This window comes from Octopus bimaculoides, chromosome 8 (genome assembly GCF_046866305.1).
Source record: "Octopus bimaculoides isolate indiv1 chromosome 8, ASM4686630v1, whole genome shotgun sequence".
Classification (NCBI taxonomy): Eukaryota; Metazoa; Mollusca; class Cephalopoda; order Octopoda; family Octopodidae; genus Octopus; species Octopus bimaculoides.
The window spans coordinates 17,046,754-17,074,692 of NC_142935.1; the positions used below are offsets into that span (position 1 = coordinate 17,046,754).

General features: G+C 37.1%; 1 protein-coding gene across 5 annotated transcripts in view; it reads right to left on the reverse strand.

Annotated features, from left to right (window-relative positions):
* The window catches only part of LOC106869242 (calumenin-A), a 39,240-nt gene extending 12,680 nt beyond the window's left edge, over positions 1-26,560 (reverse strand). The window contains exons 1-2 of one of the 5 annotated variants that reach the window (XM_014914895.3): positions 26,394-26,560; positions 25,212-25,463 (exon numbers count right to left, since the gene is read on the reverse strand). In XM_014914895.3, coding sequence (XP_014770381.1) covers positions 25,212-25,380 — 169 coding nt within the window. In that variant the 5' untranslated portion in view covers positions 25,381-25,463; positions 26,394-26,560. Of the gene's footprint in view, positions 1-25,211; positions 25,464-25,851 lie in introns of all 5 variants that reach the window. The other 4 variants (XM_052969979.2, XM_052969976.2, XM_014914896.3 and 1 more) reach the window with 4 other exon arrangements.
* Positions 26,561-27,939: the final 1,379 nt, after the last annotated feature.

The following is a 27,939-nucleotide window of genomic DNA, read 5'->3' on the forward strand; positions in this document are numbered from 1 at the left end:
TTCACTGTGTTTTGTCTACAGTGAGAAATTTTCTTCATGACAAAACAAAGTGAATGGCTTGTTTACAAGATCAAATATGCCACAAACATATTTAAACTGGTAATAATATTGCAAAGCAAAAATATTTCAATTGATTTGAGAAAACAGCTTGGTGCTACAGAGAAATGGTGAGAATGAAAACCATTCTTTTTAAACTACAAACTATTTCCCATGTGATGGCACCTGTACCAGTGGAGCGCTAAGAGCACCGTTCGAGCGTGATCGCTGCCAGAGCAGCTGTCTGGCTTCTGTGCCGGTGGCATGTAAATTCAACGGAACAGCCTGCTCATGAAATTAACGTGCGAGTGGCTGAGCACTCCACAGACACGTGTACCCTTAACATAGTTCTCGGGGATATTCAGCGTGACACAGTGTGACAAGGCTGACCCTTTGAATTACAGGTACAACAGAAACAGGAAGTAAGAGTGAGAGAAAGTTGTGGCGAAAGAGTACAGCAGGGTTCGTCACCATCCCCTGCCGGAACCTCGTGGAGCTTTAGGTGTTTTTGCTCAATAAACACTCACAATGCCTGGTCTGGGAATCGAAACCACGATCCTATGACTGTGAGTCCGCTGCCATAACCACTGGGTCATTGCGCCTCCACACAGCCAAGCAGCAGTAAAGCTTTAGGATACTACATAACACTAAAAATAAACAGCTAACATGTTAAACTGCATTTATTAGTATGACTGCAATGATTAAGTAATCAAAAAAAAAAAATCATGCAAAACTTTCTTAATATCTGAGGCTAAGTTAATGCTCCAATGATCCCGAACAAACAAACTATATAACTAGTCTGGTGTAAGCAGATAGAAACATGACATACTAACCTCTATACATTACTAGCCTAACCTCTATACATTAATATTCCCTGGGGCTGAGAATCATTGCATGACAAATTCATAGTGTTATTAAGTCAAACAGTCATGTGTTTCTCTCACTTTTATCTTCTTTTTCTTCCTTTTATTATTTATTTCTTTATTGCCCACAGGCAGCTAAACATAGAGGGGACAAACAAAGGGATTAAGTCGATTACATTGACTCCAGTGCGTAACTGGTACTTATTTAACCGACGCCGAAAAAGGATGAAAGGCGAAGTCAACCTTGGCGGAATTTGAACTCAGAACATAGCGGCAGACGAAATACCACTAAACATTTCGCCCGTCGTGCTAACGATTCTGCCAGCTCGCATCATCATCATCATCATCATCATCATCATTATTATTATTATTATTATTATTATTAGGGTGGTGAGCTGGTAGCATCATTACCATATCAAGCAAAATGCTTAAAGGCATTTCATCTGTCTTTTTGCTTGGAGTTCAAATTCCACTGAGGTTGACTTTGCCTTTCATCTTTCCAGGGTCAATAAATTAAGTACCAGTTGAGCACTTACCCTTCCCTTGAACTTGCTGGCCTTGTGGCAAAATTTTGAACTAATATCTACTATATAATAATACTCTTGTGTTTTCATCTGTCACAACATGTGAATGAGAAAGGAGGGGGTGATAGATGAATAGGGAAGGAAGGGGTGATGGCAAACTGGTAGTGGGAGTGTTTCAGCTGTGTGTGTGTGTGTGTGTGTGTGTGTGCAATGGAAGTGGAATGGTGAACATTCAACACTGAAAAAAAAAAAAAAAATCAAACAGCGTTTCAACTCTGTGTGAGTATATGTATGTGTGTGTGTACAAGGGAAGCATGTGAATGTATGTGTGAACCAATGTTCTTTAAGTAACAAATGATTGATGTCACATCTCAAAAGACAACCACCAGATAACATTGACAAGTGTATTAATTTGATTTACCATCCATATTTATATATAAAATACTACAATTAGCTGTCATTTTTGACAGCACGGGGCCAGCTAGTTAATTATTAATTATTAATTATTATTATTATTATTACTACTAAGGCAGCAAGCTGGCAGACACATTAGCATGCTGAGCTAAATGCTTAGCAGTATTTCACCCATTGCTACATTCCGAGTTCAAATTCTGCCGAGGTCGACTTTGCCTTTTATCCTTTCGGGGTCGATAAATTAAGTACTAGTTGAACACTGGGGTCAATGTAATCAACACATACCCTCTCCCAAAATGGCTGCCCTTGTGGCAAAATTTGAAACCATTATCATTATCATTACTGAGGATGGTCGCTTAGCAGAATCCTTCAAGCATTGGATGAAATATTGCACAGTATTTAATGTGGTCACCCTGAACCCCACTTTTTGTTTGTTTAGATGAAATCCAGCCAAGGCCAACTTGACCTTTCATCATTTCAGGGTTGATAAACTGATTTCAATCAAGTACTAGTGATGATATTCTCAACTAACCCTCTCTGCTCAAAATCCTGGTCTTGTGCTTAAATTAGAAATTATTACTGTTATTGAGGCAGAGAGCTGACCGAATCATTACTGCACTGGACAAAATACATAGCGGCATTTCTTCTGGCTTTATGTTCCGAGTTCAATAGTCACTGAGGTTGACTTTGCCTTTCATCCTTTTAGGGTCAATAAAATAAGTAACAGTTTAGCACTGGGGTTGATGTAATCAACTAGCCCCTTGTCCACAAAATTTCAAGCCTTGTGCCTTTAGTAGAAAGGATTATTATTATTATCGTGGCTAGATGATAATAGATTGCCAGAATTGTGGGTATTTACTTGTGTTACTCTATATTCTGAGTTCAAATTCCAGAAGTCAAATTTACCTTTTGTCCATTAGAAGTTAAAAAAAAGTACCAGTCTAGTATTAGTTTCCTCCCTCTAAAATTCCCAAGTGTGTGCTTAAATATAAAAAAAAAAACATGTAAAAAGCACCCACTACACTCTTGGAGTGGTTGGCATTAGGAAGGACATCCAGCTGTTGCCCTTCCTATTTTGCCAGTCCTCAGTCAAACCGTCCAACCCATGTCAGCATGGAAAGCAGACATTAAACGATGATAATGATGATATTAACTGGTGGAAGAGGATAGCAGAAATGGCAGATTACCACATTAAATTCTTTACAGTATGTACTTTTGTCCTTATACAAGCTGGGTTCAAAATTTACTGTGGTTAGTGCTTCATATTTCCAGGCTTGATAAGACAAATACCAAGAAAACCCTAGTGTAAAAATTTGGTTGGCTATATGCCTACCCTATGCAAATTTATACAAGTGACACATTACAAACAATGCATTTTGTCAGATGCAACAATTTCACAACCATGACAACTGCAGCTTTAATAACTATTACCAGTCACACAGCTTTCAACAAGTTACATAATGTGTTTCAGTTTTACACAACAACATATTACCACAGTCATTGCAGTAATTACAAGCAACATATCTTAGTACAGGGCTTTTTCTTTTCAGCTGGTTAAGGATTTCGAGCGAGATCGTTGCCAGTGCCCCTGGACTGGCTCTTGTGCAGGTGGCACATAAAATGCACCATTTTGAGCGTGGCCGTTGCCAGTGGCATGTAAAAGCACCCACTACACTCTCTGAGTGGTTGGCGTTAGGAAGGGCATCCAGCTGTAGAAACTCTGCCAAATCAGATTGGAGCCTGGTGTAGCCATCTGGTTCACCAGTCCTCAATCAAATCATCCAACCCCTGCTAGCATGGAAAGCAGACATTAAACGATGATGATGATGATGATGATCAACATTTAGATTTTCCTGTAAAATGTAATGCTTATTATTTACTCATATTTTTCCAATTAATAATGCATTATCTTGCAGCTTTGAGATTTCAGTGATGTGACTGTTTATTATTAGAATGACATTGTAAGGTTGATGAAAGAAGCTGCTGGACCTGGTCAGTTCAAACATAAAACAGAATATTTTGGCCAGTTTAAATGCTAAAGGGTTAAATGAGTGTGGAGATGCATGACTTAGTGGTTAGGGGTGTTGGACTCACGATTGTATGATTGTGGTTTCAATTCTTGGTCCAGGCAATGTGTTGTGTTCTTGAGCAAAACACTTCATTTCATGTTGTTCCAGTCCACTCAGCTGGCAAAAAAAACTGTCCAAGTAGGGAATATATTATGCCATGAAACTGGGAAACCAGCCCTTATGAGTTGGTAAGACTCAAGAAGGTAACTTTACTTTTTAAATGAATAATCAGATCACAGTATATTATTTTCTGTCAGATTCTTGTATAAAGTATGTCTATTTTTTCCTTCTATTTCTCAATATATACTATTGTAATCAGTGTTGTACCCAAATCAGATACTTTATTCATGAACACTATTTTTGGCCGAGAAAATTACTCAACTGACTTTAATAATACACATTTCTTTAAACCTTGTTTTTATTAAAGCAGCGATTTGAAACCTGTTATTTTTCTAGGCTTAATTACTGCAATCTATTTTCAAACCTGTAACACGATAATCTTTATAAGAATGTGTTCTTTTAGTACTTTGGATTACATACCCACCTAGACCAAACTAGTCTTACCTTCAGGTAGTTTGTAGAAAATAAAACAATACGGATATACACACATAGATACATACATACATCATCATCATCATTTAATGTCGGTTTTTCATGCTGGCATGGGCTGGACAGTTTGATAGGCACTGGCTAGCTGAAGAGCCTACATGAGCACCATGTCTATTTTGGCATTGTTTCTATGGCTGGATACCCCACTAAAACACACACACACACACACAAATGAGTGCACAAACAAAAGACAGCAGCACTCAACACATTTAGGAGTTACATATATTTTTAATAGCAGACTGTTCTTTTACTTGTTTCAGTCATTTGACTGCAGCCATGCTGGAGCACCACCTTTAGCCGAGCAAATCGACCCCAGGACTTATTCTTTGTAAGCCTAGTACTTATTCTATCAGTCTCTTTTGCCGAACCGCTAAGTTACAGGGACGTAAACACACCAGCATTGGTTGTCAGGCGATGTTGGTGGGGACAAACACAGACAAATAAACATATACACACACACACATATATATACGACGGGCTTCTTTTAGTTTCCGTCTACCAAATCCACTCACAAGGTGCCACACTGTGGGACTGAACCCAGAACCATGTGGTTGGTAAGCCAGCTACTTACCACACAACCACTCCTGTGCCTATGTTATTAAAAAATAATACATATATCATGATTAGCTATTGTGATTTCTACAACTGATGTTTGGAACATTTCTTAGGAAGATTCAGATTCATATATAAAGTAATTATGGAAAATTTTAATACAAAATGTGAATGCTCTAATCCTTTCAAAATCATATTTCTACCCCTGTGTTTCAATTAATTTTCAGAATATTCAAATATATAGAGAGATATAGTAAAGTAAGTTTTTTCATTAAGCTGGTGTTCACTGCATAACTTCATAACTAAGTTTTAATTGAAATGTGAATAGTTTAAAATCAAGGGTTTCACAGGTGGATTAATATCAAAATCACTTTTGAAGATTGGGATATTTGCAAATAAATATTTACATCTTTAACAGTAACATCACAACTTTGAAATAAGAGTGCTTTGGGCAATACTGTAGTATGATAGTTGGTAGTTAGAATGGCTATAATAGTGTCAGTCTGGCTATAATAGTGTCAGTCATCACTCATGTTTAGTCTTGCTGAGTGTGATATGGTGTGTTGTTTGGGGTATGGTGTGTCTATAACTTTGCAAAAATATAATAATTTGATTAAAAATAAAAATAAATGAGTGGGAATTAATTCTATTTCTTTTACTGAAAGAAGCCTATCATATGTGTGTGTGTGTGTGTGTCCCGCCACTACTTGGCAACCAGTGTTGGTGTATTTCCATCCCCACAATTTCGTGGTTCAGCAAAAGAGACTGATAGAATAAGTATCAAACTTAAGAAAACAAATACTGGAGTCGATAAGTTTGACTAAAATTCCTCAAGGCAGTGCCCCAGCATGGCCACAGTGTAATGACTTGTACAAATAAAAGATATATACGTGTGTGTGAGCTTAAAATGTGGAAAAGTGAAACGAATATGAAAAGCGAGAAGAAAGAAGGAAAGTGAAATTGTAAATATAAATGACAGAAGCCGATGAAAGGCAAAATAGAGAAAGAATGAAAAATTAGACATTTTAGAAATCAGGGGAAACCATATTTTTCTTTTTTTTTTTCTTTTTCATGGCCAACTTCCAAAGTTGTGAAATATTTCAGTTGAGAAAATGGTGAAAATATTTCCTGCATTTAAAAAATATTTTACACTACAATTAAACAACTATACTACTATTTTGCAAAGGAAAGCAAAAATGCCTAGGATAAATACCCACGTATGTTTGTAACATGAAAACTGTTGTGCTTAGATTGTCCTACTGATAGGACAGGTTTTACATTACTGTTATGGTTGGAAGTTTAACTTCAGCATGATTCTTTACTTGAGTAGCACTCGCTTGGGAGTTATTGTGGGCTCACAAGTGGGTGGAAGACATCAAGGAGGACAGGATGTTTAGTTGAGAAAGAGGATCATAAGTTTTCTTACAAATTGCTGTATATCTCTATTGATCACAATACACTTCCTTGTATTGTTGTAGTTTTCAAACGACACCACCTCCCTGGCTAGGCAGGCAACCAAGCCAACATTCTCCCTGAACAGAATGCCAGTACATCACAGGGTTACCCATTTACATCTGAAGTGGACTGGAGCAACATGAAGTGAAGTATTTTGCTCAAAAACATCACAGCGAAACAACGATTGCAACACCTAAACCATGAAGCCATGTGTCTTCAGTTTTCTTATGAAAGAAATCTTTAAACTAACTACAATACTTCTTTTTTAAACACATTTTCAAAAATATTTTTTGTCACGATTAATATATGAGCAGGATAATATGTTATCAGAAAACAGAAACAAATTACTATGCTAAAGTCCAATATAAATTTCATTATGTAAGTCTTTGTCTTTTTTGGCAATTTCATTAAGGAGTACATGGTGATTTGGAGGGGGAGGTCAGGACTTTTCTTACATATAAAATCTTTAAATCAAGAACAGTGTTTTATAAACACGTTTTCAAAAAAGATTTTTAGGGTTAGTATTTGAGTAGGACGGTGGTGTTATCAGTGAGTAGAATGTCAAAGTTCAATATAATTTCATAAACTTTTATCTTTTACTTGATTCTGTCGTTTGACTGCAGCTATGCTGGGGCACCACTTTGAAGGGCTTAGTCAAACAATCCAACTCTAGTACCTAGTTTTTAATCTATCAGTTTCTTTTTCCAAACTACTAAGTTATAGGGTCATAACAAATGACTGTCAAGCAGTGGCAGGGAACAAACAAAACAGCAACATTTTATACACACACATACATTATATATATATATATATATATATATATATATATATATATATATGTATATATATATAGGTGTATAGCTCAGTGGTTAGAGCACTGGGCTCACTGTCATGATGTAGTGAGTTCTTTACCTGAATAAGGAGCCCTTTGGGAGTTGCTGTAAACTCACAAGTGGGTGGCAGACATCAAGGGATCAAGGAGAAGGGGTTCACAATACACTTCATTGCAAAGTGTTTCATTGAATAATGAGATTTTGTAGAAGAAATGTTGAATTTTCATTTTAATTTTCCAAAAATCTATTAAGTTTAGTTGTAATTAACATTTCAGAGCTTTTATAGTCTAGTAGTATACTCTTTAGCTGATAACTTAATTTAGTTACCAGTAATTTTAGATTTAAAATAAAGTGTAAAGTACAGACAGACATGTCTGTGTGGTTAAGAAAACCTGATTCCTAACCATTTGGTTTCAAGTTCAGTCCCACTATAAAGCATTTTGGGCAAGTGTCTATATTAGCCCCAATTCAATCAGTGCATTTGATAGATGGAAACTGAAAGAAGCTTGTCATGCCTATTTCTTTCTCCCCCTCATACACACACACACACACATATATATATGCACACACATTATTTACATTTGACGGATATTTGTCCTCATCTTGTTTGTTGTTAACACATTTCGGCTGATATACCTTCCAGCCTTCATCAGGTGTCTTGGGGAAATTTTGAATCTGGGTTCTTAGTCACAGTATATGGATTCAAGTAATCCATTTCTTTCACCTGAGGATGTCGCTTAAATTCTGCATTATTTTGATAGATTTATTTGCATTAATGCAGACATGTAATTTATTAATAAATAAAATTTCTTCAAACTATTTGCACTTCTCCAAAGGGTCACTAGGTTGTAAATGCAGTGATGTTATTTCTCTTGTCAGGTAATCATCCACTGGCTTTGTACCTTTGGGAATGTGCAAGGTGAGCAATCTCTTGGTTGGAAAACAGGTAAGGGTTATTGACAATGCCTTAAAAATATATTTGTCTAACACATGCTAGTATGAAAAACAAAAATGGGAATAGCACAAAATAATTGGTAAAAAAAAAGAAGATAATTCTTGTTTTGGAACAGTGGATAAATGTTAGGTTGAAAAACCCTTTTGAATAGAAAGAGTTGAAGGTTAATTCTTGCTGGCAAGAACAAAGTTTGTGAAATGATATTCAAAGGATTGCTTTGATCCAATGGTAGAACACTTGTCATGTCTACAAAAGATGTGGGTTCAAGTCCTAAGTACAGCTTTCAACTTTTTCTATCCAAATGTGTTTTTCAACCAATACCCAATATTTGTATGCTATTACTTATAGCTTTATGTGCTTCAAGACTCTCTGTTCCAAAAATGAATTATTTCATGTTCTCTCAAATTTTTACTAAATTTTTATGATGCAGACAGAGACAAAATAATCTAATTATGAATAAATTTATAATGATAAAGTTCTGTTAGCTATTTTAGTTAACACCCAACACATTCTTATAATTTTGGTATGAATCTTGTGCGATATAATGCACAAGTTTGAAATGAATGGGAGGATGATGGAGAGGATAATGAAATGATGAAAGAATTTGAAAAAAGATAAAAAGAAGAAAACAACACACCAAGGATTAGAATGCATACAATACTCTCAAATTATATGTGTTCAAGTATTTGAACTAGATTTGAATTAATATTATTTTATTTTCTATAAAACGATGGTCAAGATTTAACAAACTAGGCTAATTTAACAGAAAAATATTAATATTTTACATGTTTTCAAATGTAGAAAATATAGGATTGTTTTAAACTATTCGGAATGTTTTTGTTGTGGAAGTGCAGACAGATTAACAAAGAACAAGGACATAATCCTGATTAAGAGGACTTTGATTGAAGACAGCTCACCTGGAAATATTTGGTTTCTTATTTTCTTAAAAAATTTTAATTTCAAACTATGTATCTAATCATATCTTTTACTTGTTTCACTCATTGGACTGCGGCCATGCAGGAGTGTTGCCTTGAAAGGTTTAGTCAAACAAACCAACCCCAGTACTTATTTTGATGCTGCTTAGTACTTATGCTGTCAGTCTCTTTTGCAGAACTGCTAAGTTATGGGGATGTAAACAAACCAACAGCAGTTATCAAACAGACAATCACACAAATAATGGGCCTTTTTTCCAGTTCTCTTCTACCTAATCCACTCACAAGCTTTTGGTCAGTCTAGGGGCCACACAGTGGGAATCAAGCTTCTTAACCACAAAGACAGGCCTGTTTTCCTTTGTTTAACACAGTAGGATATGAGCTGAGAAAATTTTGCAGTTACTTCTGAGACCTCAGTATCCCCTGCTAGTTAACTCATCTGTAATGAAATTGGGGCAACTTGTAATCAGTTTTTAAAGTTGTTCTTAACACTAAAACATGAATTATGAAACTGGAACCATTTAAAACCTGATTTCTCAGCCCGTTCCAAAGTACAAGACCAAATCAATATGTGTGTGTATATATTATATACGTATACATGTGTATGTATATATGTATGTATAATTTCAATGAGAATGGATGTGTCAAACGATAACCTTTTATAGATAAAGTTTAGAAGACACTACAAGGACATTGAGATATTACAAAGATCAAATGACACTGCTGGCATATGGTGAACTTTTGAACAGAAAATAATAATTTTAAATGATCAGATATAAATCCAGGCTTGCTTTTAAAGAAATAGATGGTTATTATACACACACACAGTAATAATAACTTGCAGATGGAAATTCATAGGTTTTATTAATGCATTGCAACATAGGCGCAGGAGTGACTGTGTGGTAAGTAGCTTGCTTACCAACCACATGGCTCTGGGTTCATTCCCACTGCGTGGCACCTTGGGCAAGTGTCTTCTACTATAGCCTCGGGCCGACCAAAGCCTTGTGAGTGGATTTGGTAGATGGAAACTGAAAGAAGCCTGTCGTATATATATATATATATATATATATATGTATGTATGTGTGTGTATATGTTTGTGTCTGTGTCCCCCCAACATCGCTTGACAACCGATGGTGGTGTGTTTAGGTCCCCGTAACTTAGCGGTTCGGCAAAAGAGACTGATAGAATAAGTACTAGGCATCCAAAGAATAAGTCCTAGGGTCGATTTGCTCGACTAAAGGCGGTGCTCCAGCATGGCCACAGTCAAATGACTGAAACAAGTAAAAGAGTAAAAGAGTATATGTTTCTACACTGCACACCATCACTAGGTAACAATTTTTCATATTCATATTACTTGAGATCACTCTTAATAATTATGAATTAGTAATGATTAATGAATTAGTAATGAGGAGGTACCTGCACTGGAAATAGAGTGAAGAAGACATTTAAATTCATAATTATTAAGATTTATCTTAAGTAATGTTATATATGAAAAACTGTTACCTAATGATGGTGTATGGTGTAGAAACATATATACGTGATCCAGATTGTTGCTATAGGGGGTTCCTATAAGGTTGTTATCCACCCCTGATTGGAATTCTCCCGTATGACATGTACGCATGCTCAGTGACTTGCTTTAACAGTTGCAATCAGCTGAATGCACATTGCCAGTGACATTTGATATAATTACCCACACTCTGTGGTCAGGATTCTTTTTTTGGTTTGATGTCGGTATTGAAGGGATTACCAGACACCGGACAATACAGTGAGAGCAGCTTTCACTCACATCGTGGTATTCGATGCTGTGTACGTGTCTGTCGTGGTAAAATATGCCACTCCTTAACTGTTGCTTTGCTTTCATCCGTAGCACGAGGTAATTATGTCATTATCTGTGAAATTCGGCAACTTACAAAAATCTTTAGATCAGGCAATACTTCACCGAGAGGAGATATAAACTTCTGCTTATTCCTGTCTGAAGTATCGTCCGATACTTCAGACTTATCGTCCGATGAATTTACTTTGCTGACATTCTTCATCGACAGAATTTTTATTCCTTTCAACCTTTCAGTCAAATCTGCCTTTCTTCCAGTAACATACTGTCCATATAATCTTAAATATTTCTTTAACTCAGGCACAGTAAGTACTTCGATAGCTGAATCATAAAGCTGCTTTATATCCATGATAAGACGTAAAACAATAACAATGGCGTGGGTAGTCTCCGGAAGTTTAATTATCTACATGGAGTGCCGCCTAGCCAAGGGAGATAACCTGCTTATAGGAAAGCCCTATAGTAATGGAACTAAACCACATGGAGTGAAGCCACTGGGCACAGACTGACCTTGAACTCTGCCTTGCATGTGCACTAAGTTTTAACATTCTAGATCCTAGCTCACTTCTGTTGTTTACAGCAGTGCTTGGAAGAAACTGGGTGGGATACAAATAGAGTACAAGAGAACATCACCAAAACTGAAAAGCAAAGTGTAATGATGCAGGTGTTGCAAAGTGCCACGATTTATGAGGAGGAGACACAGGCAACGAAAAGAAAGCAACTGAAAGGGCTGGAAAGACCAGAAATGAGAATGGTCTGGCGATTGAGTGGTGCAATGCTGAGAAGACAAACAATGAATTACAAACAACAATGGGAATAGAGTCACTGATCGATGTTATGAAAAAAGGGAAAAAAAAAAAAAAAAAAAAAAAAAGAATGGGATGAGATATGATGATCATAATATGATCATCCCATCATTTTGGAGATTAAATGTAAATGTGTTCCTTTCATATTTTTAAAACAGTAGGGCATGGTTTGATTGAGATTTGCTGCTATTTCTAGCAGGTCGTGCAGCCACAAAGGCTCTCCTGTTGGGTCACTATAAAGTGCAGTAAATCTCTCTTAGCTAGGAGCTAAGTGTCGTAGCAATCAAAAAACATCTGGTACCACATTTCCTTGTCTTAGCAATTAGAACACACATACATATGCAAACTAAACAAGTTTGCTTTATGATAGGCAATGTGTATAAAAAAAAATAAAACAAAAGAAAAGAAACATTCCTCAATATTCACATCAAGTGTAAATGTCATGGTGACATTTACACACACACACACACACACATCTACATGCACTGGCCTAGGAAGAGCTAATTAACCTTTCTTTTTTTTTTTTTGGTAAATTTCTTTTATATCAAATAAAATACATGATAGATGACAAGTCAATGAGGAAACCTCAACTTGGTCTTTTGACCTGCTTGAAATTGCTGCTAAATCTTCCTAATCTCACCATACCATCTTAAAAAGAAAAAAAAAAAACAACAACAACAAAAAGACAATGGACATCATTGGCTAATGTGATTCTCCATACACTTGGTTAAAAAAAACAAAAAAAAAAAACAAGATAAAAAAAAAGTGGTTGGAATGCTTTCTGAACAGAGCTGATAAGGGTTTCAACAATTAGAATCTATTTAAAAACTGATGTCATTTAACCCATTCATTTGTTATAATATTAAAGACTGTCCTCGTATAAAAATTCAAAACACGAATGCACAGAAATAGTTTCAAGATTTTTTTCTCAGGGCCATGAAATGATTGATACACAGAAATACCACACATACTATACAATATATCATCATCATCATCATCGTTTAACGTCCGCTTTCCATGCTAGCATGGGTTGGACGATTTGACTGAGGACTGGTGAAACCGGATGGCAACACCAGGCTCCAGTCTGATTTGGCAGAGTTTCTACAGCTGGATGCCCTTCCTAACGCCAACCACTCAGAGAGTGTAGTGGGTGCTTTTACGTGTCACCCGCACGAAAACGGCCATGCATACATATATATTTATTCATCAACCTACCTACCTATCTATTTTTCTGGCTATGTGTGTGTGTGTGTGTGTGTGTGTGTGTGTGTGTGTGTGTGTATGTATATATCATCATCGTCGTTTAACATCCGCTTTCCATGCTAGCATGGGTTGGACGATTTGACTGAGGATTGGTGAAACCAGATGGCTACACCAGGCTCCAATCTGATTTGGCAGAGTTTCTACAGCTGGATGCCCTTCCTAACGCCAGCATATATATATATGGAGAGAGAGAGAGAGAGAGAGAGAGAGAGAGAGAGAGAGAGAGATGTGGCTGCAAAATGATTTTCGGCTATGCGATCACTTGATTGTTCTCTTAACACTAGCAGCATGGGTGAGGCCTTTTAGTCCTGCTAGAAACCTACTCACTTTAGCACAGATGTGGCAATGATTGGCGCCTCTTGCAGTAAGTGTTCAGAGAGCTTTCTACCCATGTTGACACATGCCTTTGTTTCTTTCATTGAGTGTTTTGCCTTTTTTTGGTTGTGGTCAACCATGGTGTGCAACAGATAACAGAGATGTTAAAAATCAAGTGAAACCTGCCCTCAGAGCTTTTTAAAGTGAGGAAAGGCCTTGTATAGAGCCAGCCCCACTCTCTGAACAATGCATGCATTTGTCCCCCAAAAGAAGAACTAGTCTACATTATTGGATGCAAAGAAAGTCACAGGTATTACATCACTGAATTCATTCTCCTGAAGAGATGTCTAAACAAAGACTAGCAACCTCTCACTTCCAGCTGTTGGATGACCAGGGACTCTACTGAGTCCATTTGCTTTTTTGACAAGTTTTATTTTTCATCCTGCAGGGCGTCCAACAAAAATTTATCAACCAAACTGCAGGTTGTCCTTGGTCACATGTTACTAATAACACAAAGAGTGATCTGACACACACATACACAAATATTTACATGCATTTATATTTTGCATGTATGTATGTGTAATACATGTATAATATGTGCTGTTGGTACTCCGTCGCTTACTCTGTCGAGGGTTCCAGTTGATCCGATCAACGGAACAGCCTGCTCGTGAAATTAACGTGCAAGTGGCTGAGCACTCCACAGACACGTGTACCCTTAACGTAGTTCTCGGGGATATTCAGCGTGACAAGGCTGGCCCTTTGAAATACAGGTGCAACAGAAACAGGAAGAAAAAGTGAGAGAAAGTTGTGGCGAAAGAGTACAGCAGGGTTCGCCACCATCCCCTGCCGGAGCCTCATGGAGCTTTAGGTGTTTTCGCTCAATAAACACTCACAACGCCCGGTCTGGGAATCGAAACTGCGATCCTATGACCGTGAGTCCACTGCCCTAACCACTGGGCCATTGCGCCTCCACTGTCTATAATATATATATACAAACACACACACACATGTTGTTGCTCTCCACACAACAATGTATACAGCTTACAGGTAATGGGACTTGAAAATTTAGCTAAGCTGGTTCTATGTAATGTTTCAAGTTATATTAACAAACATTGTTTTAGCTATGAAACAGTCCACTGGTTCTATTTTTTACCACCTCAAGATTCTATTCATATTTGTAGCAACTTTAGTTGCTCGACTGTAAGTTGTATGGCGACTGCCAGCTTATCAAAATTTCCTTGGATTTCAATATGGGATGAAGTGTGTAACTTGCAATATTAATAAACTCATTTTACTGTATATTGCACACCTTTTGCTAGTTGTATACACGATTGAAGCTTACTAACTTCTTACACTTAGATCCTTGAATTGTACTTGCCTATTACTATAAATTCATATACTCATCATCATTTAACATCCGTTGTCCATGCTGGCATGGGTTGGACGGTTTGACCAGGGCTAGCAAGCTGAGGGGCTGCACCAGACTCCAGTCTGATTTGGCATTGTTTCTATCATTGGATGCCCTTCCTAGTCTATCACTCTCTTTTGCTGAACCGCTAAGTTATGAGTATATAAACACACCAATACCAATTGTTAAGCAGTAGTGGGGGAACAAATACACACACAAATATACATACATCTATATATATACATATATATATGTTAAATTTCTTTCAGTTTCTGCCTACCAAATCCACTCACAAGGGTTTGTCAGCCCAAAGTGCTACTGAGTGGGACTGAAGCTGGTACCATGTGGTTGGGAAGCAAGCTTCTTACCATGTAGCTATGCGTATTCATAATGTCACCATACTCTTTTAGTCACCTTCTGAGACATGATACTTTGACCCCCTGTCACCATCATCCTGCCTTACTTTCCCTGGCACCACACACCATCTCTACTCACCCATACATAATGTAAGGTTTCCCTGAATCTCCCCCCCAAATCCATCCACCCGTCTTCCTTGTTACTCTTTGACTCTATCACTAATCCATGACATTATTTATTCTCTTTCCCTTCTATTGCACCTTGCCCCAATGCTGTCAGTATCTCCACTCACAGCTTCTCACCACAAAGAAACAAGTTTACTTAACATACTTTATATTGTCAACACACCAGCTAAAGTCACTAGCCTCTCTCTTGTTCTCCTTCACCATGTGGAAGAAAGCAAACTTCGCTAGTGCTGATGTCATGGAAAAATCAGCCAGTACTCTCTATAAAGTGGCTGTAATCAGGAAAAGCATCCCATCATAAGAAACGTATCAAAACTGAAATACTGGGACAAGACATGGTCCTTCAGCCTATTGGATATTGTTGAAATTTCAATCCATATTATCATGGAAAGTGACTGTAGTGAGAAATTTGCTTTCTAACTACATGGTCCTGGGTTCAATCCTAAGTTATGGTACCTTGGGCAACTATCTTCTACTATAGCCCTGGGCTAACCAAAGCCCTATGAGTGAATTTAGTAGATGGAAACTGAAAGAAGATGGTCATGTGTGTGTGTGCTAATGTCTCATAATGCAAGTGATGTCCTTTGTTACCAACTCTCGGGTGAAAACATGTCTGGATATGGGGAAATATTACCTCACTTGGAAACAGTCATGGGTTGGCAACAGGGAGGAGATCTGACTGGAGAAAATCTGCCTCAACAAAATTTCCACCTAACCTAAGCAAGCATGGAATAGAGAACATTATGATGATGACACACACACACACACAGAGATACTTATGTGGGATACCTTCTTTGGGGAAATATTTTCTAGTTTTTTTTTTTTGCAGTAACTAGCTGTGTTATAGTCCTTATATTTATCTATGAATGTGGAGGCGCAATGACCCAGTGGTTAGGGCAGTGGACTCGCGGTTTCGATTCCCAGACCGGGCATTGTGAGTGTTTATTGAGCAAAAACACCTAAAGCTCCACGAGGCTCCGGTAGGGGATGGTGGCGAACCCTGCTGTACTCTTTCACCACAACTTTCTCTCACTCTTACTTCCTGTTTCTGTTGTGCCTGTAATTCAAAAGGTCAGCCTTGTCACACTGTGTCACGCTGAATATCCCTGAGAACTACGTTAAAGGTACACGTGTCTGTGGAGTGCTCAGCCACTTGCACGTTAATTTCACGAGCAGGCTGTTTCGTTGATCGGATCAACTGGAACCCTCGACGTCATAAGCGACAGAGTGCCAACAACAAGTATCCTAAAGCTTTACTGCTTAGCTGTATTTTACATAAATAAAAACATTAGAAATTAAAAATGGAATACATGGAACCTGTATTATACTCATCTTTTATTTTGTAATAATACTGTATATTGTAAAGCGTCACCCCTTACATATCTCCAACTCATTGGTCTTGCTATCTCTTGTCACCCTTGGTGTGTTTAAAATCTTCCCTCCACTACTCCAAACTAACCATTATACCCAGCACCTTTCTTCCTAGAATACTAGGCTCCTTCTGCTGGAAACTTCTTTCTCTTCATAACTTTCCTGTCGGTATTTTAAACAGAACATTAAGGACATCAGCCTCACTGGTTTCCGAGGGCCTGCAAGGGTCATGGGAAATATTATTTCCTCCAGGATCAACACATTAAAAACCTAAAAAGCTAGTGAATGGAGCATAAACTAACATGAAGTATTGATGGAAAATATTCATTCAGAATTAAAGCGGAAAGTTTGTATCAGAGAACCTGAGATGATCTTGGGCAGGATAGTATCAGAAGGGTTAAGGATGTTATTATAAAAGAACTGTTTCAGTCATTTGACTGCAACCATGCTGGGGTACCACCTTAAAGGGTGTTTTAGGTCAAAGAAATCAACCTCAGGACAGAACTTGCTCTTTGTAAGCTAAGTACTAATTTACAGGGATGTAAACACACCAACATCAGTTGTCAAGTGATGGTGGGGGGACAAATAAAGACACTCATATAAATACACACACACATACATACATACATATACACACACACACAATGGGCTTCTTTCAGTTTCTGTCTACCAAATCCACTCACAAGACTTTGGTTGCCCCGAAGCTATAGTAGAAGATACATGCCCAAGGTGCCACACAGTGGGACTGAACCTGGAACCATGTGGCTATAACTAACTAAAATTTATTAGCTTAAATCCACTTAGTGCTGCTCTTTACTAAATCAAATCTGTTCTTCTTGAGCAGTGGGTCTCAACTGAGGTCCGTATGACCCTTGGCAATCCATATAAAGTTGTGCCATTGAAATTTATGTGCCATAAATTGGTTATGCCTCAACAATACACAAGATATTTTGATTTTTTGTTACAATTCCTAATAATATTACAAAAATATAATATAAATTTCTTTAAACATCAAATGGTTTTTCGGGTCTGTCTGAGTGAAACAGGAATTATAGGGGTCCATCAGTAAATGACAATTGAGAAATATTCATGGAAATGAATAGAGAACCACTCCTCTAGAGAGAAGGGAAAAGGTTATGTACAAAATTAAATCAGTATCTTTTAAAGAAACCCTATGCTGTTCTTCAATACAAAGTGTCATATCATCATCCTCATCATCATCGTTTAACGTCCACTTTCCATGCTAGCATGGGTTGGACGATTTAACTGAGGACTGGTGAACCAGGTGGCTGCACCAGGCTCCCATCTGATTTGGCAGAGTTTCTACAGCTGGATGCCCTTCCTAACACCAACCACTCTGAGAGTGTAGTGGGCGCTTTTACGTGCCATCGGCACGAAGGCCAGTCTGGCGGTACTGGCAACGGCTACGCTCAAAATGGTGTATTTTACGTGCCACCTGCCAGTCCAGTGGCACTGGCAACAATCTCGCTCGAATGTCTTTTCACGTGCCACCAGCACAAGTGCCAGGAAGGCGAGGCTGATAACGATTGCGCTCAAATGGTGCTATTTACATGCCACCGGCACAGAAGCCAGGCAGCTGCTCTGGCAGCGATCACGCTCGAACGGTGCTCTTAGCGCTCCACTGGTACAGGTGCCATCACATGGGAAATAGTTTGTAGTTTAAAAAGAATGGTTTTCATTCTCACCATTTCTCTGTAGCACCAAGCTGTTTTCTCAAATCAATTGAAATATTTTTGCTTTGCAATATTATTACCAGTTTAAATATGTTTGTGGCATATTTGATCTTGTAAACAAGCCATTCACTTTGTTTTGTCATGAAGAAAATTTCTCACTGTAGACAAAACACAGTGAATTACTTGTTTATGAGTTCAAAACGTGCCACAAGCATTTTTGAACCGGTAATAACATTGCATTTATACACATCACTGCCTAGTGCTCGCGCTCTGTAATTTTTGCTTTTGTTCACTTGAAACCTTGTGAAATTTGAAAACAACTCTTAAGATGCTGCTCAAATCCAAAAGAAGCGAAAATTGCAGACAGGCTGTGTATGTATTAAGAAGCTTGCTTTCCCAATCAAATGATTCCAGGTTCAAGTCTGCTCTTGTCAGTATTAAGATTCAGTAGTTATTCTTCCACCAGTGTTTGAACTCACATCTCATACCAACATTGTATAGCTCACCACAACCGGTCTTACTCTCACCACCTCCCCTAATTTGCTAGAACTTACATTGTTTACATTTTGAAGTATTCTGATTGTTCAGTAGCCTCTGTCCATGCCATGTAATAATTTTAAACAACTCTTCACCATCATCATCATCGTCCTTCAACCTTCATTTTCCATGCTGGAAGAAGTTGTTATTGTTCTCATTTCAAAATTACCAGTTATTGTGACAAGTTCTGTCTGTTTATACTAGAGAAAACTAAACCTACTCTCTGTTACTCGTTTAAACAAAACTATATTCATTGTGTGTGTGTGGAAATGGAATCAGTATTTCTGTTTTGTCATCCAAGAAATCCTTGAAATGTTACATGACATAGTTAAATAAATTTCTCTATTGTATGTTTTTTTTTATTCTTTTACTTGCTTCAGTCAATCTGACTGCGGCCATACTGGAGCACTGCCTCGAAGGGTTTTAGTCGAACAAATCAACCCCAGGATTTATTTCTTTAAAGCCTGGTACTTTTTCTATTGGGCTCTCTTTGCTAAACTGCTATGTTATGGTGATGTAAACACACCAACACCAGTTGTCAAGCAATTGCTGGGGGACAAGCATAAGCATAAAGACACACACAGAGATATATATATATATATATATATATATATATATATATATATATATATATATATATATATATGTTTGTATGTATACACGATGGGATTCTCTCAGTTTGCGCCTACCAAATCCACTCACAAGATTTTGGTCAGCCTCATGCTATAGTAGAAGACACTTGCCCAAGTTGCCATTATTTGAGTTGTAAAATAGTATTGGATTATCCCTTAACCCCTTAGCATTCACAACTCTTTCTCATATCTGTGGCTTATTTATTCCCATTGTTTTGGTTTAATCATGTGTTATCTCATAGCTTTTAGATTTCAGTGATGTGATTGCTTATTTTGAGAATGGCATTCTCAAAATGCTTTTTGTCTCATAAAGGGTAGGTGTGAGAAACCGGATCTGGCCAGTTTGAACATAAAACAGGTAGAATATTTATACTAGATCTGGCCAGCTTAACCCTTTAGCGTTCAGATTACTCTGTCAGTTGTAATTCTTCTTTATTCACATTGTTGTGGTGAACACACCACTCTGTTGTTGCTTGTGTCAGCTGCCATTTCTAGCGTCGAAGGTCATCAGTTATTCCTCATGGGTGGTGAACACAATGGCAACAGTATTGCTAAAGCTGAATCTGTAGTATGAGACACATGCCTAAGGTACCATACAGTGAAATCCAGGAACCACTCATCTGGAATGTGAATTCCTTATCTATGCAGCCTTGGCTGTACATATGAGATATAAAATCATAGAATCACATTTTTAGGGGTAGGAGACTAATTGACCCTTGGCAAGGGTTGAACAGTTCATCATGTACTGACAAGCTAAAGGGCTGCAGCAAGCATCAATGTCTGCTTTGATGTGGTTTCTACAGCTGATGACCTTCCTAAATCCAACCACTTCACAGAGTGCAACCATCCCCCTTTTTTTATCCCATCTACTTTACTAGTGTGGAGGCGCAATGGCCCAGTGGTTAAGGCAGCGGACTCGCGGTTTCGATTCCCAGACAGGCCGTTGTGAGTGTTTATTGAGCGAAAACACCTAAAAATCTCCACGAGGCTTTGGCAGAGGGATGGTGGCGAACTCTGCTGTACTCTCTCGCCACAACTTTCTCTCACTCTTTCTTCCTGTTTCTGTTGTGCCTGTAATTCAAAGGGGCCAGCCTTGTCACACTGAATATCCCCAAGAACTACATTAAGGGTAAACGTGTCTGTGGAGTGCTCAGCCACTTGCACGTTAATTTCACAAGCAGGCTGTTCCGTTGATTGGATCAACTGGAACCCTTGACGTCGTGCCGACAACTTTACTAGTTGATTATTAAGCATTTTTCTAGCATATATGTCTACTGCTAGAATGGATTTTAAATATGCAATCAGCAGGGCTTGTGTCATTGGTTTTTGAAGATTTGTATTAAGACTTTAAAGACTTGCAAATCGTATTCTTATTTCCTTTGCAATTTTTATTTTTTTAAATTTGCATAACAAAGATAGCTTTTCCCATGTGTCAGTCCATTATATACAAAGGGATTCGGTGGTCATGGGTTGAACGTCTGATAAATGAGTCCAGGCAAGCTGGAAATATGAGTAGTGTGTGGTTAATAATGAGCTTCATAATGGTTGTGTGCTTTCATTTGTTGTGGGTTCAGATGGTTAGTAGGTTGGTTGATTTTTCAAAAAGACACACAGATCATTAGTGATGTCAGTCAACTATTTGTGCTTTTTCATTGTTCTTTAGTGTGCATGTGTGTGTGTGTTTCTCTGTGTGTATTAGTCACTATAGAAACTGTACTTATCCTTTGTACTTGAGATAATGCTACATTGTTTCATAGTAAACCTTATCTATGGACAACCTGTAGTATTCAGGACTTGATGAGCCATTTCTCATGCTGTCCGCTCTGTGGAAAAGGTTGCCCCTGACTGGTATATTCTGCAAACATTACATATTGTGACAAAATGTTTTTGTTATTTTGCAATAAAGCTTGTTTCTTTTATATAGCTAAATGTCATATTTCCTGCCTCTTTGTTGACCCTAGTTTATTGTAGTTTACAGTGATATTTCTTGATAGGTGTGGGAAAGTAAACGTAAGTTTGTTAAATTTTTATTCTGGAATATATAAACACCTTTATTACCTCTGATAGGTGACACATTTAATTTCAGAATACTTGCCACTTAAACTGGTCTGTGTGTGTGTGTGTGTGTGTTTCTCTTTCCTCACCCCTCTCTCTTAATTAGTGGTTGCATTATATTGGTTTCACATTTTGGCACCAGGCCAGCAATTTTGGGGGAGGGGTTAAGTCAATTACATCAACCCCATTGTTCAACTGGTACTTATTTTATTGATCCGCAAAATGATGAAAAGCAAAGTTGACCTCAGCAGAATTTGAACTCAGATTGTAAAGATAGACGAAATGCCGTGAAGCATTTTGCCCAGCATGCTAATGATTCTGCCAGCCCGCCACCTTCTGCAGCTGCATTATATCAGGGGTTTTCAAACCTCTTATCCATGAATATTATAAAACAATAAGTTTTATATTTGTTTGTACTAGTTTTAGCATGAATGTATTGTTATGTAATTCTGAATTTTACCCCCTTTCTATATTGCAAATTTGAATTCAATGATTTTGAAAATTTCCTTTTTTTTTTTTTTTTCGAAATTGGATCAATATAGTTCAATAAATTTGATAGTCTTTGTTGTTTTTTTATTAAAAAAAAAATTAAACAAAACATGCTGTTGATGTAGACATGGTTTAGTGGTTACAAAGTTTGCTTTTTAACCAGGTGATTTTACATTATTCAGTCTATCTGTGTAGTACCTTAGCCATATGTCTTCAATTGTAGCCACAGGAAAAACCAAAGTCCTTCAAGTGTTGTCAGTTCTCTAGTCAACAAATCATCTGCTTGCTTCATGCTTTCAAGATATGAGGAATAAGAGATCCCTTACTTGTGAAACAGGTAATGATTAGCGACAAGAATGGCATCTGGCAGCAAAACTATGCCTCAGTAACATATTCATCCAACTCATGCAAGCATGGAAAACTGCACATAAAAAGTCAGTGGTTGCCAATGAGGAATCATAGACACTAGTTGTGGTATTAGAAGTTTGTGAATTTCTATTATTATTATTTAGAATTCACAGTAGGGATGTCATGTAACTCACAGGAAGATAGAAATGCTTTTCATCCATTCTTCCAAGGTAGATACAAGTAAACTACCTGGCAAATATTTGGTTGATTTAATCCTTTCCAAATGTGTTTGGGTGTTAGAAATAAGTTGGAGGAGCATACTGTCTGGAGGTTTCAATATTAGAAATACTTTGCTCAGTAATGAATGGAAATAGGCTGTCAAGATTTTACATACGGTGTGTTTGTTTCAAACCTATGTACTTAATGAGCTGATGGTGCAATATGTAATTTCTGATGTTGGGTATGTATATTGAACCGAAGTAAAACATTCACAAAATGTGATACAGGGTATTCTGAAGAGTGAAGAAGACCGTCACATCTCAGCACCTGGATAATGTACCTTAATCAAAATATACTAGCTGGAACCATTAAACACATACACACACATTCACGATTTTTGTGTCTCTAATATTAGTCTGAACTTTTGGCAAATGAATTTATGAATAACAGAGCAAATACACATGGCCAGCAATTTCAGGGGTGGGAGTAAGTTGATTACATCGATTCCAGTACTCAACTGTTACTTATTTCATGGACTCCGCAAGAAAGGCAAAGTCAACCTCAGCGGAATTTGAACTCAGAACGTAAAGACAGACGAAATGCCGTTAAGCGGCATGCTAAAGATTCTGCCAGTTCGCCACTTTTTCTAGCGCTCTAATATCAATATGAAAACACTTGCCTAAGGTAATGCACAGTAATACTTGAACTTGGAGAACATGAAACCTATCAAATTTATGAATAACCTAGTAAATACACAAGAAATAACAACCAAATATGCAGATAACATCCGACCACCTCAAAAAGAATGAAACAGTTGACTGTGTGTGTGTGTGTGTGTTTATATATACACGCACACAAAACGCGAGAACTGGAACGCCTTTGATCATGAATTCTGGTTTAATGAAAGCTGACCCGCGGTTAAACAATCAGATTTAATCACTGTGATCAAAATATAGAACCGAATAAATATTACAGAACAACATATTTTCCACTATCACCAGAATATTTTCGGCATTTTATATGAAGTTTTATTTTAATATCGTTTCTTCGAGTGATTTTCCATAATAGGATATTGCCCGACAAGAAGCTAACAAACACCACAACAGAAATATTAATTTTATGGCTAGTATTTTAGAAATTATATATTTGAGATATTATTCCTCATCTTTTCATACCCATCGTTATCTTTAAATTTACTTTCCAAATTATTTCTGGCTTCCTTCAAACTTCTGAAATCGTGGCCTTTATTAATTAAACACATACATACATTCATGCATTTACATGGACATTCTTGGCAGTCCAGCATCTATCAATCCGTTTTCCTAAAATTTACTTATATTTATAAGTAGTCTGCTCATATTCAAAAGCTTGATCACTTCTTGCGATGAACTTTTTCCGTGCATGAGAGCACACAAGTGGCTTTTGAAATTCAAGAGCTGTTTGAAATTTACATTACAAACAGTGCAAAGTTTTCACACACCTCAAATGGTACAATTTCTAGTCTAATTTACGGATATTTAAAGGCTTTTTTTTTTAGACCAGCGTGGACTTAACATGTTTCAACAATATAAGCGTGTCTGCTGGAATGATCTTTGTGTTGTTTAAGCTATCTGCATGGAGATGAGTTCTGAGATGCGAAGTTAAGCCAGCCTCAGAAAGGCATCTCCTACCACTCGTTGAGCATCTGAAGAAGGGCACTATTTCTGTGTTTAGAAAGGTTTTATTTTTCCATAGTCCTATTTTCATTTTTGCATACTTAGTTTTCTCCAAAATCTTTTACCTCCCAGTCTAAACGTTTTTTTTTTGTTTGCTATCTAAGTTCGTAGCACCATTATTCTATATAGTCTTTATAAAAAGGATGCGCTGGATAAATGTATAAATAAAAAAAACGAGATGGTCATAGCAAGATTGTTCTTGATCATATCTTTCCTTGATCATGGTTTGATATTAATAACAGTAACGACTTCAGTCTTTCAGTAAAGCGGCGTCAATTTAAAATGCAAACAAATAGGGAATGTAGAAAATAACTTGGCTATTTTGGGTGACTTTAAAAATAGGTTATTATTAGAGTCTACTGCTTGTATTTCAAAATATCATCGTTTAGCCAACCTGTTAAGCTAGCATTGTTGAAAGTAAAACATTATTAAAAACAAGTGTTTCGAAAAATAAACAACATGATTATTTGAAAGTTTTCAGAAGAGGTATTTATGAATGGAAATGGATGTTCGTCCTCCGACAACAAGAGTTGTTTTACACATGAACACACATAACTTCTTAATGGTATATAAATTTCAAATAAATGCAGTTTCCGAGCTGTCGTTTCATTTCATCTCACCGACAGCCAATTCCCCACCACCTTGTAAATTTTCCATTTATTTTAGGTTTCGTTTTAAATGATGTCGCTTTAATTAAAGATTACTCATTAACAATTAACAATTCACTCTAGGTAGGAGAATACTCACCGAGGATGGCTAAATGGTCGAAATGTGGATTGTGAGCCCCATTTTTGAAGTGTTCATTAAAATAATGATCATGTGCAGCGTGTTGTACTTTTTCGGGTTCGGTTCTCACCCCCACAGTAAGAAGCAGTACGGCAAGACCTAACATTATCAGCATTGTTATTTTCGTCATGTTGAAGGCGATCTTCTTGTTGATAATCGGGTCTTCTTAATCGGAAATAATCCTCTCGGCAATGGCCAGCAGAAACAGTATTTCTGAAACGAAATAAAATGTGGGAAAAATTTTAGATGTTGATATACTTTTATTAGTAACGAATAGTAGCTGCTGTTTGAATGAAGTGTGTGCTTGTGTGTATGAATGAATGCAGGTTGACGTGTTAAATTATCATGTAAATAAAGACGAAGAAATACAAATAACATAAACAAAGGAGAAACCGACTGATATATATATATATATATATATATATATATATATATATATAAGAGAGACGGAGAAAGAGATGGAAAAATTATTTTGTCCGGTAGCTTGAAAACAAACATGAAAATATACTTTTGACTATGTCACAAACATATATAACAGCAGCTACAATAAAACAAGTCAGCAAAGGGCGATCTAATTACTAAAAATAGCAGTCAAATCTACCTTAAATCGTGCTCTATCTTTATAGAAAAGAAAGATATGTTAGTAAATATAGTCCAAGTATACAGTACCGAGAAGAAAAAACAGGATGAATGGTTGTGGATGAAATGCCTCTGATCATAGGTCAATAGCGAGTTACAAAAAAAAACACAACAAAAAAAATAAAAACTACTAAGGGAAACATGCTAGAAATAGTAGCTAAATTTCCTCTAGGTAAACATGCTATTTCAAAAACATAGAAAGAACACATTGGACATTATATGTTTGTGTGTATACATACAAATATATATGGCAATGTTTCGTTCATACGCAAGGATTAAGACCGAGACACCTTTGATTCACAAATCTGGATCAACTGGAGCTGATTATAAGGTTAAACAAAACAATTAATAATAATAAATCGAGTAGATAGATGTGCTTAAGGATGGTAGAATGTTTTTTCACCATAAATCTAAGTGGCTTATTAAATAACTACAGCAAGCAGGGCAGAGAGATATTGAAGCATTTACCAGTTGTATTGTAGTATCAATTAAAATAATAATTACCTTAAATGAATATGTCTATTGAACAGCAGCAACTGTGATTAATTGATAAGAATGAAAGATGACAACTTGAATATATATATATATATATAGAGAGAGAAAGAGCGATCAATTACACATGAGTAAATTAATAAACACCCAACTGTGTTATCAACGCCCGGCGCGGCGGCGTGGTTTATGATGTTTCTGAGTGAGTGTGTATGTGTATAAGTGTAGAAGGGTTTTGTCCAATCAGACTCGACCACGACAACCCAGGCACTGGCAGCAATAATTACTCGCGCCAGAGACAGCCTCTGCTAGAAAATGCAGCCAAATTACCGTCAAAACACTCTACAATGTAAATGTGTACACACACACACACATGAGTAAAGATAATATTCAGATAATAAAATGAGAAGGCGACGGTTTTTATCAGAACGACCTAGGGCTAGACAAGGACAATTCAGACGAAATGCTTTGTTGACATATTTCACAAATTAAAACAAATCGTTATAACTTCATTGTAACGAAGATGGCGAGCTAGCAGGATCGTTAGCACGCCGGGTGAAATGCTTAGCGGTATTTCGTCTGCCGCTACGTTCTGAGTTCAAATTCCGCCGAAGTCGACTTTGCCTGTCAACGTTTCGAGTTCGATAAATTAAATACCAGTCAAGTATTACTGTCGATATAATCGACTATCTCCCACCCCACAAATTCCAGGCCTTGTGCTTATTGTAGAAAGGATTATAACTTCTTTGTAATGAGTTACAAATTATTTAATTCTGTTTGTGTGAGTGAATGTCGCTTTCGCATTTTATTATCCACAGTATCTTTTCATTTATATATATATATATATTAATAAATGATGAGATGCTGGAGCAGCCTTCATCCCCGGTATCCGAAACTCTGAGTTTTATTATGACAACCAACTAATTGTCACATATTATATTTATAGATAAATTCCTCTATTTTGCATAATATCGAGGTCTCGTTCATTCTTTTGTTGTCATATTGTGTGTGTGTTTGTGTCTATCTATCTGTCTGTCTCCAGAACTTATTTTATTTATTCAAAATCGTATAATTTTCATAATATTGTCGATTAATTTTGTGAGCTAGATAAAAGATATGTAAGAGGGGTAACCGATATGTCTACACAAGTGTTGGAATAGATCCCAAGTGTGCCCCCACTCCAGCTGATTTTGTTACCTCGTAAAAGGATATTTTTAAATTTAAAAGGGATATTTTTAAATGAAATTTTCTTCGAATACTTTTCAGATGCCGCACATTCCGATTAAGCCAAAATTTGTGAAAAATCTTTTTGAAGCGCGATAGGAGAGAAGTTTCTGGTAATCCACGCACGTTATATTTGTTTTCTCATAACCTTCAGGTGTATGCGTTCCGAGTTCAGTCCCACTGTGTGGCATTTTGGGCAAGTGTCTTCTACTAGAGCCTCGGGCCGACAAAAAACCTTGCGAGTGGATTTGGTAGACGGAAACTGAAAGAAGACCGCCGTGCATGTGTGTGTGTGTGTGTGTGTGCATTGATAGATAGATAGTTTGAATATTTATCA